This window comes from Rattus norvegicus, chromosome 3, assembly GCF_021556685.1.
Source record: "Rattus norvegicus strain SHRSP/BbbUtx chromosome 3, alternate assembly SHRSP_T2T, whole genome shotgun sequence".
NCBI classification, from domain to species: domain Eukaryota; kingdom Metazoa; phylum Chordata; class Mammalia; order Rodentia; family Muridae; genus Rattus; species Rattus norvegicus.
Window position 1 is genome coordinate 169,816,057 of NC_141536.1, and position 19,258 is coordinate 169,835,314.

A 19,258-nucleotide genomic window follows, 5' to 3' on the forward strand; every position below is an offset into this window, starting at 1 on the left:
GTAGCCATGCATGGGTCGGACTCATCTGCATTAATGAATTTTCCCTTAGATTCTGATGATCACCTTGACACTTTCTGTAAGGTGTAGGTAACAGTCAGTTCTCTGTATACATGGGACGTTGGTTCCAGGCCCCCTCATCGATATCACGTCTGGTCAGGCCTCCTATGTAAAATTGTGTAGTGTTCAATATTCAATACAATGTGGATTCTAAGAAAATACATTGGTTTATTAAGAAATCGTGACAAGCAGATAGATCTCTGCATGTTTGATACAGAAATAACATCTTTTAAATGTCTCTCCCTCCTTCTCCTCTTTCCTTTCATTTTTCCTCATCTATATCTGTTGCTGTAAAATTATATTAAATGGCTTTCTTCTACTCCCACTGGGTCTAGCACTGCAGTGCCCCAAGATATCTGGTCTTGGCAGAAACTCACATCCCAACCCTGGGGCGGCCCAGTGTCTCTGCTGCCACACACTCTCCCAACCTCCATCCTCCACATGAGAGAACACACAACACAACAACTCCTGATCCGATGGATAAGATATAATCGCCCACGTAGACATACAAGGCCCTGTACACATCCATCCCTTAAGAACATTCATAACAACCTGTAAATACACAGAGTGGAACCTTAACGTCAGCCTCCATGTCCTCTCCGTGGCTTCTCTACCTTCTCCTCCAGTCTCCAGTCCTTTCCATTTCAGTCTCCTCCTCTTCCTTCAAGCTTTTCTCCTGCCCACCCTTCCTTCTTGTCCGATGACAGGCCTCATTCTATCCCGTACCTGCCTCACCTGTATGACACCATCCCACATTTCACCCTTTTTGTCTAACTAAAAAAAAAAAATTTCTCTCAAATGTAAGCTGAGCACAACTATTATCATTTTGTAATTAAAAGCATAAAATATATCTAACACCCAGTCAAACACTATATCAGTTAAGCAGAACATTTAGTTATCCATTCCAGCTTAAGAAAGGCTTAACATCTGTGTTATATCCTGGCTAGCTTGTATACTATCTGATAACTATCTAATAAAATATGTATTTTCAGAGTTAAACAGCCTGATAGGCTATGAGACTATAATCAGTCTTCAACCCAGTCAGAAATCTGAGAATGACCAACTATCTATAAACATAGGCTTCCAGACCTGAGAGGTTGTGGATTTCTGACATTTTTGAAAACCATCTATCTATATAGAACAATCTGGACTGTTTTCCATTTTTATCTTATTATCTTGAAAGTACACTAGCGAACTCAGAGCCGTGAATTTGCTATTTGGCCCTTAAATCACATGTGTAATCAGCTCAGAAATTCGTAATGGCATCAATAGAAGGACTGACTCTAAACCTTGTACTTTTAAAATTTTTTAACAAATTCTATACCAAAGTAAAGATATGATTTTAGCTTAGTGACCAGATGAGATTATGACTGCATAACTCAATCTATCTAATTCCTCCCTGTTAAATTACATGAATCTCAGCAGCCACAAACCAAAAATCCTATTTTCCCAAAATCTCTCTTTAATTATTAATATCCTGGGCCCCCTTCCGCTTATGACACAGATCGATAACTTACTGCAAGTTGAGTAATGGGCTATGCAAGCTATTTACCCTGATTCCAGGAGGAAGAAGGGAAAGAGCCTACTGAGTGCTGCGAGGGGAGCTCAGGCTGAAGTCAGGACCTGGTGAGCACAGGGTCACTGGCCACACAGGGGAGGAGCGGGCGACTGAGCAGTGGTGGGTGGAGTGGTAGGGCCTCCCTGGGGCTGGTCCGGGAGACAGATAGTTAGGCTATTGGTGGACCGGGCACAAGTGCTACAATCTCTGCAGATCTGGAAAAGATCCGGTCCTGGACTGGAAGCCCAGGCCAAGAACCTCTACTGAGTCCCTTATGCACGCTCTAATCCTAAGGAAGGTGCTCGTGCCATTCAAGACTCACTGGCCAATCAAAGCCTCTATTCGTGCCAATCAGAATAGGAGGCGGTATCTTCTGCGACCACGCGGGGGCGGATTCCTCCCGGTAGCTGCACGGGCTCGAATCCTCTGTCCTGCAACTGGATGCTGTGGGGCGCGCTCAGGCAGGCTCTGCAGTTGTGGCATGGTGAGCACAGGGTCACTGCCAACGACCGGGAGGAGCAGAGGGCTGGGCAGTGGGAGCCGATGTTGTGGGTTTTTCTTGGGGCAGGGGGGTCACCGGCATCCATACGCGGCCACGTGTGCGGTCTCTTGCGCTCCTAGCCACTAGCTGGACCCAGTGGTAGCCCCCGAATAACTTCACTGTGGGGCTGCATCCGCGAACAGCATTTGGGAGAGTGGCTTGTCAGGATGCCAAATCCAGAGAGCCCCAGTCTCTAGCAGTTCCTTTCTTTAAAAAGAAAAAAATTATATATATACTGTAGCTGACACACCAGAAGAGGGCATCCAGTCTCATTACAGATAGTTGTGAGCCACCATGTGGTTACTGGGAATTGAACTCAGGACCTTTGGAAGAGCAGTCAGTGCTCTTAACCACTGAGCCATCCCTCCAGCCCACCAGTTCCGTTCTTAACATTTAAAATTAAGGTGTAAAATCCATTTGGAGTTATTTTGTGGAGGCTGTAAAAGGCATCTCTCATGCTGGGTAGCCATTCAATATCGCGCTGTGATGTAAAACAGTAGAATTGACGATGTACAGGATTTACTAATTCTTAGGATATTGAAAGTCACACCGAGAACTTAGCTGAGGGAGGGCTGCCTGTAAAGCCCCCACAGGTAAGTGTGCTAACCTGGTCTGCTAGAGATCAGGATGCCACCAGGGTTGTCCAGAAATATGGCTCCAAGCCGTAACAAAGGAAACAAGCCTGATTTACAACCAGCCACCAGGCCCATCGCCATGTCAAAGAGCAGGCCTCTAACAAGCTGCTCAGTGGGGCATTACAGGAGCACAATCAACATTAGGGCCCGGTGTGCAATAAACATTCAGTTCTTCTTGAGAAAAACACAGTTCTGCCACATGGGCAGGATGACACCTGGTGACAACCATTTGAAAAGGTTAAAATCCATGGTTGTGTTGAGTGCTGGGCAGGTCAAGCAAGGCTTTCTTTCCCTGAGGTCCCCATGACATAGCTCCTTTTGAAACCCAGGAATATGCTTGGCAGAGCCAGTCTAAGGCCTAGGCCTTGTGACCTTATCCTGAGGCCCGAGGTATAGACGGAAAACAGCGCTCCTTCTCTACACCATGAATATGGCTGGGGGAGATGGTAAGGGTCAGAGGCCAGGGCCTCGGGGAGGGGTTGCTTCAGATTGGGAGAACACAACTCTTCCCACCGTATGAGGTTTTGGTGTCGGTCCCAAGGCCACTGTTGGCTTGGTCAGTAATGTTTCTGAGATTCCCTGAGTTCCCACTGTTTGGTTAGACTCCTGAGTGTGACCCGTTGCTTCTGTGACTTCATAGAAGTCTCGCCTTTCCTTCCATTTCCCACATGTGAGTGGTGTACGAGGTGGCACTCTTCTTAAGAAGCGAACTTAGCATAAGACATAGCTTGTGTAAGACCTCCCCACCCCAGCTTTTCTACTGTCTACTCTCTATGTTCTTCATCGTCTGGGACCTTCCACTCGCTGTGTAAATGTCCCATCTGTTTAAGTGGCTAGACCTGCAGTCTCCAGTCCATGTTTAAATTGTTCAGAGCATAACCTGCAACCTGAACCTAAAAGGGACCTAAGGGTGACAGCATACATGGGATGCAAAATGTGCCCTAGGTCAGCTCCTCTTTTAGCAATAACCAGTGTAGCTGGGCTTTGCTACTTTATGGTTTTTTCTTTTTCTCCCCCATTAATCCCTCCTCCCCCTTCTACCCCTAACACCATATAGGAGAGAAACAAGGACGGAAGAGAAAGAGATCCTTGAATCTAATTTCTTTCCTTGTAGTCAACCCACCAGCATGCGTTGAACAGTGTGTGAGGAGATTCGAGGATGAAAGATAGGAAAGGCAGAAAAAAGATGCAAAGCCAGGAGTTAGATTTGGGAGGCCTGCTGGTTAGTGCAGCATTAGCAGCAGCATTAGCATTAGCATTAGCAGCAGCAGCAGCAGCAGCAGCAGCAGCAGCAGCAGCAGCAGCAGCAGCAGCACGCAGGGCCTTGAGTTTATTTTTCATAGCCTTTTCATACCCCACAGTAGTGTGGGAAGCAAAGCCAAAAGCTAACAAGAAGTAATTTGTTGAAGTATACTTAGGACACCTGTTCTCTATTTTTCTAAAGATTTGTTTATTTTATTTATGTGAGTGCACTGTACCTGTCTTCAGACACCAGAACAGGGCATCAGAACCCATTACAGATGGTTGTGAGCCACCATGTGGTTGCTGGGATTTGAACTCAGGACCTCTATAAGAGCAGAGAGTGTTCTTAACCACTGAGCCATCTCTCCAGCTCAATAGGCTGTATTTTTAGGTGGAATATTGAATCTGTTGGATGATTATTACTAGTACCTCATTCAGGACTACAGTGGGGGAAAAAAAGCAACAAATGGGGCAGAATTAATACAGAGTCTGTGGTTTATAGAGAAAAACAGGTCTGGGAAGTTTCAGGTGGCAGCCAAATGCTGAGACAGGTATGAATTTTCAAAGAGATCATCGCCACTAAAGAGCAGGTCCTTGCTCAGGATCGAAAGCCTAAGAAGGTGCCTTAGTTAGGGATTTTACTGCTGTGAACAGACACCATGACCAAGGACAACATTTAATTGGGGCTGGCTTACAGCTTCAGAGGTTCAGTCCGTTATCATCAAGGCAGGAGCGTGGCAGCATCCAGGCAGGCCTGGTGCAGGAGGAGCTGAGAGCTCTACGTCTCCATCTGAGGGCTGCTAGCAGAAGACTGGCTTCCAGGCAGCTAGGAGTAGGGTCTTAAAGCCCATGGCCACAGCGGCACACCTACTCCAGCAAGGACACACCTCTAAATAGTGTTACTTCCTGGGCCAGCATATACAAACCATCGCAGAAGGTGTCCTGAGGGAAACACTCCCTCATGCTAAGCCTTCAGTTAATGGAAGGAGTAGGCAAAGTGAATCCTAGACCCAGGAAGGAACTTCATACAAAACCTACTACAGCTGTGGTCCAAGCGTGGCAGGGTCACATTAGAATCCAAACCTTGCAGGATCACCCGAGTTCTGGAAATAAGAAAGATGTAAAATTTAAGTCATGATTCTTTCCCTGTGGTTTCAGTTCAGCACTGTTCAAGCATCTGTGTTTGGCAGAACCCCAGGGAGGGAGGAGAGTGTGAGAGTGCATTGCATGAACCGGTGAGTGTGAAGCCTGAGTTGCATTTTGAGACCAGAAGATATTGAGATCCTTAAGCTATGGGACACCTGTCATGGAGAGCTGCATATAGGGAGTGGAGGTAACAAAGCCGAGAGATGTATGAGAAGTTGCTGAGATAGGGCCATGTAAGCCTTTTGAGGCTGAGGCCCCATTTGCCTGAGACAGAGCTACAGGATTTGGTGTTTGTCCTGCTGGGTTTCTTGCTTCTGTCCAATCCTCCCTCCCTGTGTACACATTCCTCTCTACTGGAATGGGAAGCGTATCCTGTGCCTTTGTGTGTTGGAAAGATATAACTTGCTCTCTGATTTTACAAGATGTGGCAATCAAGAGTGTCAGACGAGACTTTGGGCATTTGTAGAGTGTAGGGGCTGCTGCAGGCTGCTAGGATCATTGAAGTTAAACTAAATGCATTTTCATCATGGATGACCATGAGCCTACAGTGACCGGGGTGAGAATGTAGTTGATGGAGTCAGAAAACTCCCAGACAGGGTGATGTCTTTGAACTCTTCTCTCCTTTGTAGCTTTCTGTGGGGGAATTTATAATGTTAGGGTCCAGGAGTCACTGAAGGAAGACCCCAGACTCAAATACCTTGCAAACGGAAAGAGGGTTTTACTCTGCAGAATTCTGTCATGCAGGGGTTTACCATTCACCAGGGTGGAGACAGACATGGGAGGTTTGCAAGCTCAATTGAAACTCAATGAAGGGAATTCCAGAGAGGAGCAGGTGACCTTTATCCCGATTGGTTGGCTCAATTTCCAGGGCTATGGGTGTCTTTGGGATTGGTCAATATCTGGGGAATTTAGGGAAATTTCTGGAACCATTGCTGATTAACTAGTCTTGGCTCAGTACTGGTGACAGGGGCAGCTCCTGGCAGCTCCTGATTGGCTTCCTGTGAGGGGTTGTTTTCCTGGAATCGACTTGTTTTGGATTTTTCCAGTTCTGGGAAACAGAGACTTCGGCCTAGTCTCCCAAACTGTCATTTCTCAGCCTGTCATGGAGTCAGCCTGGCTCTGGCCAACTCAGTCCTCTCAATAAAAGCTTTTGTAGGAGGAACCTTTCTATTGCTTATTGTGGATGAGATTTGAGTGTCTGTAGACTCACCCTGTTTCCTGGTGTGTGTGTGTGTCTGTGTGTGTGGGCGTGTGTGTGTCTGTCTGTCTGTCTGTCTCTGTCTCTGTGTATCTTCTGTCTGTGTGTCTGTCTGTCTGTGTTTGTCTGTCTCTGTGTGTGTGTGTGTCTGTCTGTCTCTGTCTCTGTGTATCTTCTGTCTGTGTGTCTGTCTCTGTGTGTGTGTTTGTCTGTCTCTCTGTCTGTGTGTGTCTGTGTGTGTCTGTCTGTGTCTGTGTGTGTGTGTGTGTGTGTGTGTGTGTGTGTGTGTCTACTGTGTTGTGATTGAACCTGATCAGTCAGCTTCGTTCTCATGTTGTCTTGCCTTCACCATTATACACTCCCTAAGTCACAGGAGTTGCAGTTGAAACTGTTGTTATTCAATGCTAAACTATTTTGGGAGCCTGGTGTTTTTATATTTCTAATTTTGTTGTTTTGGTTTCAGTTTTTAAAGACAAAGTTTCTCTGTGTGGGCCTGGCTGTCCTGAGAGTAGGTGTGTAGAACATGCGAGCCTCAAACCTAAAGGTCCACGTGACCCTGGCTCCAGATGTGGACCAGTATGCCTAGATTTTGCTGTTTGTTTGTTTTTATATTTTTGACTGATGGGCGTGGGATGTTGGTTTTGGTACAAGTCAAGCATATGCTGTTCTGCCGATCTTCATCCACATTGTGAACTTTGAAATTTGGGAGGGAGAATATTCCCTTTCTCAGTATGGCGTGTATTCAGGACATTAATACTGCCTGCACTTCACTGCCGAGCTTGCTGAGTCACTGGATTGCAGGTGACATTCTTCCTACCTCTTGTTTGTTTTTATTTTTTGAATGAATATGAGTATTTTGCCTGTGCATGAATATGCACATCATGTATGCCTGGTCCCCATAGTAGTCAGGGGGTGGCTTCAGATCCCTGCACTTTGAGTAATGAATAATTGTGAGCCCCTTGTAAGTCCTGGTGACTGAGCCCAGTTATTTGCAGGACCAGCGAGAGCTCTTCAGGCTGAGCCTTCTCTCCTGTCCTGTGCTGCTGGTTTAGAATCAACCTTTACATTGCCAATATTTCACCTGTCCATCCGTATGGTTTAAGGATGCATCCCCCTTAGTAAGATCTCATTACTGTTAGAGTTTACGCTCGGGGCACTTCACGATTCTGGAGGATGAATACAGAACTGGAGTGAATATGTAATTCTTTGTAGGAACTCCAGTAAAAACCTCCGAGTCCTTCCTATCTTTGATTGATTTTTTACAGGGGAGACAGGGTCTTAATATGCACCTCTGGACGTCCTGGATAGACCAAGCTGGCATCCAACTCAGCAAGAGATACCGGCCTCTGCCTCCTGAATGCTGGGATTCAAGGCTTGCAAGAGGCAATACACTCAGCTTGTCCATCATTTTCCGTAGTTAGTAACTGTTCATACAATTTCTCTGATGTGCTCAGTACTCTTTGCTTGTCATGGCCTCTCTCTCTCTTTCCCTCCCTCCCTCCTTCCCTCCCCTCTTCCCTCTTCCTCCCTCTTTTAATTGGCATTTCTCTTGCAAGGCTCTATATCCTATTCAAAGGGCAATGAGGTGACAGAGGTGAACCTCACTATTCAGTTTCCTTCTTCGATGACTTGGTAATTACATTAGATCTTCTGTGTCAAGAAATAAGTGGGGGAAGCACCAGAATCATACAGATACATTGTCGGTGAAGCATACATTTACAGTGATGTCAGTATCATGGTTTCTGATGTACACATGTGTGGGATATGTTAGGATGCAGTGACCTATGATGATGTGCATGTGAACTTGACTCAAGAAGAATGGGCTTTGCTGGATCCTTCACAGAAGAATCTCTACAAAGATGTGATGCTGGAGACCTACTGGAACCTCACTGCTGTAGGTAAGATAGTGAACTTTCTTTCACTTTTTTTTTTTTTTTTTTTTTTTTTTTGGAGCTGGGGACTGAACCCAGGGCCTTGCACTTGCTAGGCAAGCGCTCTACCACTGAGCTAAATCCCCAACCCCTCTTTCACTTTTTAAAATAAGGGAACAACTATCTCTTTGCTACTAATGCTTTTCTGTAACTTCAATTGAGAATGAGGAAGAAGGAGGTGAATAAATCAGGTTTGCTAAACATAGCAACTTAAATTTTGCCTAATTTCCAATAGCATATTTATACATTTTCTGGAACTATATTTTAGGCTACAATTGGGAAGACCATAATATTGAAGAACATTGTCAAAGTTCCAGAAGACATGGAAGGTAATTTTCAAGTGCAAATTGCTATGAATATGCTTTGAAGAAATTTTAATGTGTCCTGGAAGTTTTAAAGAAAAGCAACAATGTAAAAAAGCACTTCTTCAAGTACATCTGTGATCATTAAATTCTCACAAATCCATGTGCCTCAATGTCAGGCGTCTGATTGTGTTTTCCTCTAAGAAAGAAGAAAAGGAAGCGATGCCTTAGCAGACATTACCATTTGAATCCTAGCAACACTAAAGCTACTCTGTAAAACGGCCACTCTGTTTAGTTTCACACCACTCACATACTGCAAAAGATATATATATATATATATATATATATATATATATATATATCTACATTGACATATTGATAGGCGGTAAGTTTATGTTTCTAATAAGCAAATATACATTAGTAAAATTGATTACTTATATAGTAACATTGCCAAGTTTAAGTGAGGGGGCAGTTTATGAGAGTCAAGAATGTTGTTGAGAAGAAACCTTAATCCCATTAGCACATGTCTGATGAACAAAACTTCAAACGGTGTAAATGCAATGTAGAAATCTTTAATTTCTTTCTTTTTTTTGGTTCTTTTTTTTCAGAGCTGGGGATCGAACCCAGGGCCTTGCGCTTCCTAGGCAAGCGCTCTACCACTGAGCTAAATCTCCAACCCCGAAATCTTTAATTTCTTATTCTCCTTTTAATAGCTATACCATGTGTCACAATGGATACAAGCCATGTGGACATAGGGATATGGAAAGAAGCGATGTACCTCTCTCTCTCTCCCAGAACAATTAAATATATATGAATAGAATATATGTAGCAGTCCCCATTTGAGTAGACGTTCTCAGTTTGAACAAGTTTATAATTGGTTGATTTTCCAACTACACTGGGAATAAACTCACACTGCAGAAATTCCCTATGAGTACTAGGAATGTGGAAATTGTGTTCTGTTTTGTCCAGGTTTTCTTTGCCAATATAGTATGCAAACATAGTATATTTCACAATATAGGAAAATTTATGAATGTACTTAGTGTGGTAAAGCTCTGAGATCTTCCATTCCTCTTCAAATATGTGAAAAAAATCTCATAGAGAAAAAGGACGCTACAGATGTGAGCCATGTTACCATTACAGGTGTCTTAAAAGACACAAAACAACCCACAATGAAGGGGAAACCATGATTGTAAACAAAGTGATAAAACCTTAAGATGTGATTTCTCTTTACAATTAGACCACATTGTAGAATTAAGTCCTGCAGGTAAAGAGATTCATTGGTATATAGAATTTGGTAAAGCTTCACCTGTGCCAATTATCTTTACAGGCATAAAAGAAGTTCTACTGGAGAGAAGCCCTCTGAATATACTCAGTGTGGTAAAGCCTTTGCATATCCTGGTTATCTTCAAGTACATAAAAGAACTCACACTGGAGAGAAACCCTATGAATGTAAACCATGTGGCAAAGCCTTTGCATATCCTGGTCATCTTCGAAGACATGAAAGGATTCATACTGGAGAGAAACCTTACAAATGTAATGAATGTGGTAAAGCCTTTGCATTTAGCACTAATCTCCAAGTACATAAAGCAACACATACTGGAGTGAAGCCCTACAAATGTAACGAATGTGGTAAATCCTTTGCACGACACGGTCATCTCCAAATGCATAAAGTAACACATACTGGAGAGAAAACTTACAAATGTGATCAGTGTGGTAAAGCCTTTGCATATCATAGTTATCTCCAAGTACATAAGAGAACTCACACAGGAGAGAAACCCTATAAATGTGATCAGTGTGATAAAGCCTTTGTTTGCCCTGGTCATCTTCAAGGACATAAAAGAACACACACTGGAGAGAAACCCTATAAATGTAATGAATGTGGTAAAGCCTTTGTACATCATGGTTATCTCCAAGTACATAAAAGAACTCACACTGGAGAGAAACCCTATAAATGTGATCAGTGTGGTAAAGCCTTTGTTTGCCGTGGGTATCTCCAAGTACATAAAAGAACTCATACTGGCGAGAAACCCTATGAATGTAATCAGTGTGGTAAAGCCTTTGCACATCATGGGTATCTCCAAGTACATAAAAGAACACACACTGGAGAGAAACCCTATGAATGTGATCAATGTGGTAAAGCCTTTGCACATCATGGGTATCTCCAAGTACATAAAAGAATTCACACTGGAGAGAAACCCTACAAATGTAATCAATGTGGTAAAGGCTATTCACAATCAGGTCACCTCCGAGTGCATACAAGAACACATACTAGAAAGTAACCCTATGGATGTAACCAACGTGGTAAAGTCTTTACAGGTCGGAATGATCTTCAAAGATAGGGTGGTTTGAATATGCTGGGCCCATAGCTAGTGGCACTATTCGGAGATGTGGCCTTTAAGGAACTGTGTCACTGTGGGGCTGGACTTTGAGATCCTATGCTTAAGCTCCACCCAGGGCAGAAGAGTCTTCTCTTGGCCGCCTTCTGATCAAGATGTAGAACTCTCGGCTCCTACAGCACCGTGTTTGCTTGGACACTGCCATTCTTCAGCCTTGATGATAATAGACTGAATCTGTACACCACCCACCAATTAAAGGTTGTCCTTTATAAGAGTTGCCTTGGTCATATTACATTTTCACAGCAATAAAATCCAAATTAAGACAAAAGGCATAAAAGATATTACACCAGAGTGACCCCCTGCAAATGTGTTGGATATAGCGAAGCCTTTGCACATTTCTGTAGTCCTCACTAAAGCAGAAGTATTCACACTTCCATTCACTAAAACCCTGTGAATGGAAGCAGTGTACAGCCTTTGCCCTTCACAGTTATCTCTGGATGCACAAAAGAACCCATACTGGAGAAAAACCTTATGGATGTGCTCAGTGTGGTAAAGTCTCTCTGTGTTTTAAAATTTGCATAGATCCATAACAGTTCAATCACCTGGTCAAAGTAAATGCCAAGGGTTTGATGTAGTGAGGTCGGGTGGGTTAGAGGGTTAGGGTTTAAGGTGGTTGGGGTTACAAAGTTAAGGGTTAGGGTTAGAGGGTTAGGGGGATATGATTAGACGGTCAGGGCTGAGGCTGAGCTTAGGGACAGGTTAGGGGTGGAAGGGCAGTTCCGGGTCATGGTTAGGTTAGTGTCAGGAGCAACAAGCTAATAACTGGCAGGTGATCTTCCTGAAATGGTCTGCCTTGGTTATAATAATCCATTGCAGATGTCCTCCTGTAGTCAAGGCCCAGGAGAAAATCACTCTAGGAAAGATTCCTGCTATTAATATGCTTTTCCTGTCATTAAACATATGGGACAATCACTAGGTATTAGCCCACCATTTTGAGCAGCTCTCTGCAGATTTATGAAGATTTTCTGTCTTGTAGTGATGCTACGTAGAGAGATAGATGATTTCTTGATACTTAATGATGATCCTGTAAGAATTCCTGAAATTATATCAGTATTTGTTAAGATATTTTATAGCAGGACTGCTAGTAGGTCCTTTCTGATAGTCAAAACAGCAATGAGAGCTCTGCCAGTTCCCCACGTGTTAACGGTTCATTGCTTCTAGATGGCAGTCAGATTTCCTACCACTCAGCACATTCCAAGAGGTTGTAAAACCATTAACCAAAGGTCATCAAAAGGAACTAATGACTTATTTTAGGACAGAAGATAAGATATTGACTGAGCTTATCTATACAAAACTTCACTAATAACTTAGTTACTTGGTTTTAAAATCTTGATGAACCTGTGGAGCTGAGACAGGTGATGAACGTTTAGCCAGGTAATTTCTCCTAATGGATATGCATGTAAACATTCACTGATGTTAGCTTTTTATTCAATGTCTGATTTAAATTTATGTGTAAACTTGTGCTCAACTCTTTAACATGCGTACTTGTATGCTGAAAGATGTATAAGTGCTGAGGACAAAGAGAGGAGAGCGAAATATTTTCCCTTATCCCCCTTTTTCATTCATTCTGTTTCCCCCCTTTTGCTTAGAGAGCTTTCATAGGAAACGTTTTACAACTTAGTAATAAATGCTAAAATCACTTTTCCAAGTGTTCCTTTTTCTTTCTGCGACTTCGACTTGGACTATCAGGCTGAAAGTTAGAGCCACGCAGTTCCCACTGAGATAGAACAAAGACTACATAACTGTCATAGTCAGGGTTTCTATTCCTTCACAAAACATCATGACCAGGAAGCAAGCTGGGGAGGAAAGGGTTTATTCAGCTCACACTCCCACGTTGCTGTTCATCACAAAAGGAAGTCAGGACTGGAACTCAAGCAGATCAGGTTCCTGGAGGCAGGAGCTGATGCAGAGGCCATGGAGGGTGCTGCTCCCTGGCTTGCTTCCCCATGGCTTGCTCAACTTGCTTTTGTATAGAATCCAGGACCACCAGCCCAGGGTTGGCCCCACCCACAATGGGCTGGGTCCTCCTCCATTGATCACTGATTGAGAAAATGCCTTACAGCTGGATCTCATGGAGGCACTTTCTCAAGGGAGGCTCTTTTCTCTGTGATAACTCCAACTTTTCTGAAGTGACACAGAAAACCAGAGACCATCAGTCTTTAAAGCCACACCCACTGCTTTACTGCTGTGAGCAGACACCATGACCAATGCAAGTCTTATAAAAGACAACATTTCATTGGGGCTGGCTTACAGGTTCAGAGGTTCAGTCCATTATCATCAAGGCGGGGAGCAGGGCAGCATCCAGGTAGGCCTGGTGTAGGAGGAGCTGAGAGTTCTACATCTTCATCTGAAGGCTGCTAGCAGAATACTGGCTTCCAGGCAGCTAGGATGAGGGTCTTAAAGCCCGTGCCCACAGTGACACACCCACTCCAACAGGGCCACACCTCCCTCAACAAGGCCACACCTCCCTCAACAAGGCCACACCTCCTCCCACAAGGCCACACCCACTCCAACAAGACCACACTTCCCTCAACAGGGCCACACCTCCTAGTACTGCCACCCCCTGGGCGGAGCACATACAAATCATCGCATTCCACTCTCTGGTTCCCATTGACTTGTTCAAACACATGAGTCTGTATGGCCCATACCTAAACATAGCATAATGCAAAGTACATTTAATCCAACTTCCCAAGTCCCCATAATCTATAGCAGTCTCAACAATGTTAAAAATTCAAAGTCTCTCCTCAGATTCATGGAATCACTGAGCTGTAATCCTCACAGCAAGACAGGAAACCAGCTGGGCAGACTCCAAACTCTGCAACTCCATGTCTGGTTTAGGGTTAGGGCGTTCGGGTTCGGTTTAGGATTTAGGTTTAGTGTTTAGGGTTGGGGTGGGGAGCTTAGGGTTAGGGGTTTTTATCTTATTATGTTGAAAGTTCACTAGCAAACTCAGAGCCATGAATTTGCTATTTGGCCCTTAACTCACATGTATAATCAGCTCATAAATTTGTAATGGCATCAATAGAAGGACTGAGTCTAAACCTTGTACTTTTTACAATTTTTTTAAACAAATTCTATACCAAAGTAAAGATATGATTTTAGCTTAGTTACCAAATGAAATTATGACTGTATAACTAAATCTAGCTAATTCCTCCCTGTTAAATTAGAACCATTTCTAAATTCCTCATAAAACAACCTTAGAATAACCACTTTCAGCCCCTCAAAAGTCCAGGGAATTGGGGCGACGACTCCTCCATAACTTCTTCAAGCTGTACATGGGCATTGAGATATCCTTGTGGGTATGGGGTAGGAAGAATGAAGCAAATGCTGTAGCCGATGTGTCCTGACCTGACCCAGCTGAAAGTCCTTGAGACCAGGAATCCAAGTAGACACATTCTGCAAAATACAACTCTCAAGACAAAAGTTTAGAATCGAGATATCCTGTTTGATTCTCCTGAATCTAATTTTTCTGGCAGTCTCCCTCTCTCAAATCTGATCAGTATGACTCTGAGGTTCCCAGAGCCTAATCACACTTTTTAAAAACACAAAGACAAAATCTTTATTCCAAAATACTGTGTTCCTTATAGCCAGAAAAGCTTGTATCTTGCACTCTCTCCCAGAGTAATAATATAACCATAAAACTCAAAGTCACACCCATTATGAAGATAATATTTCCTTCTACACCTCCTTTTATTTTCCATTTCTTTTTCCCCATGAGGACAGTGATGTGTTAAGATAGAATATCACATGCAGCCAGGGTCGTCTTGGAGATACTCCGACCTCTACCTCTTGAAGGGTAAGATTATAGGTGTGGATATCACGCCCAGGTTTTCCAAGCAGAAATTCATGGATGCGAAACCCTGAGCTACAAATTATCTGTCTAATCTTCGGGAAATTGCTAAGTGATGACAACATTGAGGAGTAGACTCAGAGAGAGCAGCCTCCACTGGTGTTGGCTCCTGGACGCCCGTTCCTGTAGGGTATGGAGTAAGCCTAGGCATCAGTTCTAACACAGTCTGTTTCACTTGACACAATTAGAGGCATCAAAATGACCAGGAGGGACTAGAGCTTAAAGCACAGGAAAGGCCGTCTCAAGCCAGACTCCATCACTCCAGGAGATGCTCTATCAGAGTCAATGATCCTTGGCCAGAGAGGACCACCCCATCGTGTTATGAAATGTAAGAGAGGGTTCCAAGGTGCCTCCCTCCAGCTTCTGACAGTGTTTATTTTATTTAAAAACTAGTGTTTATTTACACACAGACACAGATTGGACAGGGTAGAGATGAGTATCTTTAAGATTCACATGGCAGTCTTTCTAGACCGTCCTCCATGTCCACCTCCTTGCCATTCAACAGAGCATCAGATCGTGGGATCTGCTGCTGACACTTTGAAGCATTTCCAGAAAGATCCCTGTTATGTGACTATTAGTTTTCAAAATGTTTAATTCCAAGCTTCTTCAGAATTTGAAAGGTTCATAGGAAGAACACACAATGACCAGAGTGCCCCTGGCTACGTTAGTGATGGGCAGGGAAAGAAAAGTCCTGCAGGTTTTCCTTACAGCTTTCCCTCCTGTGTCCGTGATTGGCCTCTGAGGTCTTGCACCGCTTCTCCTTGGTAATGTTGTCTGACAAACAGGCAATGAATTCTGGTCTTTGATGTTCATGCAGAGATCACGATTTCCTAGTAATTCAATGTGTTTTCTTAGAATCCACATTACACTGAATATTGTAAAACATCTAAGCTGACTTTCGTGTAAGGAGGATGTGTCTGGGTTCTGTGCTGTTACTACACAATTCTACAATTGTGCAGTGTAACTCAACCGCGTTGTTGTGGCTGCTCAGCGTCACTCACTGAGCATCTAACTCCCAACTCATTGATGGTTAACAGAGTTTGCTTTTGAAAACTGTTGCCAAGTGCAACGCATGTTCCTTCCATCCAGTCATCTTGATCTACTATAAATTTGTTCGTGATCAGAAAACTAAATTTAAGTACATTCACTAAAATATGGATACAGTGATCCTGGGAAATTATATTAAGAATAAAAATGCGGGGCTGGGGATTTAGCTCAGTGGTAGAGCGCTTACCTAGGAAGCGCAAGGCCCTGGGTTCGGTCCCCAGCTCCGAAAAAAAAGAACCAAAAAAAAAAAAAAAAGAATAAAAATGCACTGGAGAGATGGCTCAGTGCTTAAGAGCACTGACTGCTCTTTCAGAGGTCCTGAGTTCAATTCCCAGCAACCACATGGAGGCTCACAACCATCTGTGATGGGATCTTGGTGTTCTCTTCTGGTGTGCAGACTGAACACTGTATATAATAAATAAATAAATCTTTTAAAAAACAATAAAAATGCAAAACCCTTGCCAAAAAAGGGAGAATTCTTGTCTCTTCCCTAAGAAGGTAGGTGAGATTTATTTGAGATGACAAAAGGCTCTATGTCTGTTTGAAGAAGATGGTTTGTCACCCAGATGCTCTGCACCTAAACTACAGATCAGAAGTTTCCCTTTGGTGTGGGATCACAGTCTTGTAAAATACATGTAGTTGAGCAAGTTTGCACATCCTGACCTCCAGCTGGAGTCCAGATCACATTGGGAATAGGCTGCTGAAGTGTGCTTCAAAGACTCACTCACCCAGAAACAATTTTTCTTTTAAAATTAAAGACCGACTTGTGCGTGAGGTGAGCGGAACAGAGGCCAAGCTCGGGATCTGACAAGATGGCTGGGCTGCCCCACAGGATCACCAAGGAAACCCAGTGTTTGCTGCAGAACTAATTACTGGCACAAAAGCAGAACCAGATGAGAGCAGCGCCTGTTATTTTCATGTGGTCATTGCTGGTCCCCAGAACTCCCCCTTTGAGGCAGGGACTTTTAAACTTGAACTATTCCTTCCAGAAGAATACCCAATGGCAGCACCTAAAGTACGTTTCATGACCAAAATTTATCATCCTAACGTAGACAAGTTGGGAAGAATATGTTTAGATATTTTGAAAGATAAGTGGTCCCCAGCACTGCAGATCTGGACAGTTCTGCTGTCAATCCAGGCTTTGTTAAGTGTTCCTAATCCAGATGATCCATTAGCAAACGATGTAGCTGAGCAGTGGAGGAGCAACGAAGCCCAAGCCATAGAAACAGCGAGAGCATGGACGAGGCTCTATGCCATGAACAACATTTAAGTCGATCAGTTCACCAAGTGTATACCACGTCTCCTGTTCTACCAAGACTCCTTCCTTTTCTTGTTCGCATTTAATGGACACAGTCTTAGAAACATTACAGAATAAAAGCCCAGGCATCTTCATCTTTGGCTATCACATGCACATTAGCAGACCTGTCTTGTCCTGATTCGCTGTTGTAAAGCATGAGCAGAGGCTGGAGCATCACCCTGGTTGCTGAGAAGCAGGACTCTCTGCTTTGACTCCTTTCCCCATCATGGTCTAAATGCAAGGCGCTGTGAATGAAGGTAGCTGTCAGGATTAGCTGCCAAGGGCGTGGGTATTTTTATTTTATTTTTTAGGGGGAAAGTAGTTTTATTTTAATTTTATGGCCTCCTTTCTCCTCCACTCTCTTAAGGAATCTAATTGCAGTGGTTAAATGCAGGTAACCAGATTTTAAGAATATGCTCTGTAGCCAAGTCCAACCTTAGACGCTGTAGATGGACAAGCTTGATTGTCTGGTCCAAAATGGGAACATTAAATAAACATCACAGCCCTCACTAGTAACATTGTGACTTTGCTCTCAAGTGTAGATTCTCTGCCCCCTCTCCCAGCCCCCAAGGACAAAGAAAAAGCTTGTGACCATTTTGTATGGAGTGTCTGGAAACTTCTGTAAATCTTATGTTTTAGTAAAATATTTTTTGTTATTCTAAAATTAAAGACTGTGAAAACTTTTTTAAATTTAATTTTATTTTAAATCTTTTATTTTTAAAATTTATTTACATATAATATAATGTAATTATTAAATTTAATTATTTATAAAACTATCATAAATTTTTTCTAATAAAATAAGCATCACACATGAACATTTGTGTAAAGGAAATTTACTGTACACAGCCCCGCACCTTTCTCAGAATTTCCTTCGTCGTCTCATTATATGAAATCCGTTCAGTAGAAGCCACCAGGGGGCGCCTGAGCGCCGTCCTCCACCTGTGTCCTGTGTAAGGAGCACTGGAAAACAGACGTCTCCAGGAGTGCGGGTTCAACAGGAGAAAGACAAACTTCAACAAAGAGGGACTGAGAGTGGGGATGAGCCATTCACTTCTGTGAACAAGAGACTACGATTCTCACGCCTTCTACCCCGGCAGTCCCTTCTCTACATCCCCAGTCGGTGACTCCCCTGCACCTGTGCAGAGCGACGCCATGACAGGCACTGATGCGCCGGCTGCCGGTCTATGTCCTGCTGTGGCAATCTCCTTCAGTCACGAGGAGGAGTTGTCTTTAAAATCGCGTCCTCAGGAGGAACAGAAGTGACCAGGACCCACGACTCCATCCCGGTCTCCACTGCAGCGGCCAGGGCCCTTCCTCCTCCCTGCCCGTGCCTGTGCGACATCAGAACCAAACGCACGTCTTCTCTCAGAAGATGCGATGAAGGACGTGGCTGAAAGAATAAGAGGAAAGGGTTGGCCAGGCAAGCATCTATCACAAGTCCAGCTCGGCAGTGTGGGGCTTTAATTCCCCTGAATCCTGATTAAATGTCAGTTCCGCATTCTAAAGGACAGGGACGAAGGACGAGACGTGTGGGCATTTGAGCAAACTGTTTACTTAAGAAAGTATTTCTGGTCCTGAAGCCATCCCTGCCCCGAACACCCAGTCTGCACACGGTTCACGCCGCGCCCCCTCCACCTGCACAGCGGCTGACGACGCAGGTTCTTCCTGCCCGTGAGGTCCGCGTGAAAATGGCTGCCGTAGGCCCATGAGGAGCGGCACTGTCAGGTGCGGCCTTTTTGGAGGAAATTTGTCACTGTGGCTTCGAGAGTTCAGGTGCTCAAGCCAGGCCTAGTTGCTCCGTTTCTCTTCTTGACGCCTGTCAGTCCAGATGTAGAAATCCCGGCCGCCTCTCCAGCACCGTCTGCCTGCGAGCCGCTGCGCTTCCCCGTGATGATAATGGACTAAACCTGTGAACTGCAAGTCAACCCTAACTAAGTATCTTCCTTTATAAGAGTTGCTATGGCCATGGTGTCTCTTCACGACAGGAGAAACCCCAACTAAGACACCACCCGTTTGATTTTGGGGACCTTCTTGGTTAGGTTTTCTGGGATCCAAACT

The 19,258-nt window shown here is 43.9% G+C and overlaps 1 protein-coding gene and 1 pseudogene across 1 annotated transcript; both read left to right on the forward strand.

The window, feature by feature from the left end:
* The first annotated feature begins 2,017 nt into the window (after positions 1 to 2,017).
* LOC134486517 (zinc finger protein 431-like) lies at positions 2,018 to 11,217 on the forward strand. Its single transcript, XM_087655310.1, has 3 exons — positions 2,018 to 2,099; positions 8,149 to 8,275; positions 9,938 to 11,217. Exons 1-3 carry the CDS (start codon positions 2,097 to 2,099, stop codon positions 10,213 to 10,215), a joined length of 408 nt encoding a protein of 135 aa, XP_087511436.1. The 5' UTR covers positions 2,018 to 2,096; the 3' UTR covers positions 10,216 to 11,217.
* A 5,498-nt stretch (positions 11,218 to 16,715) lies between these two features.
* On the forward strand, positions 16,716 to 17,173 carry Ube2n-ps1 (ubiquitin-conjugating enzyme E2N, pseudogene 1; annotated as a pseudogene).
* The last annotated feature ends 2,085 nt before the right edge of the window (positions 17,174 to 19,258 follow it).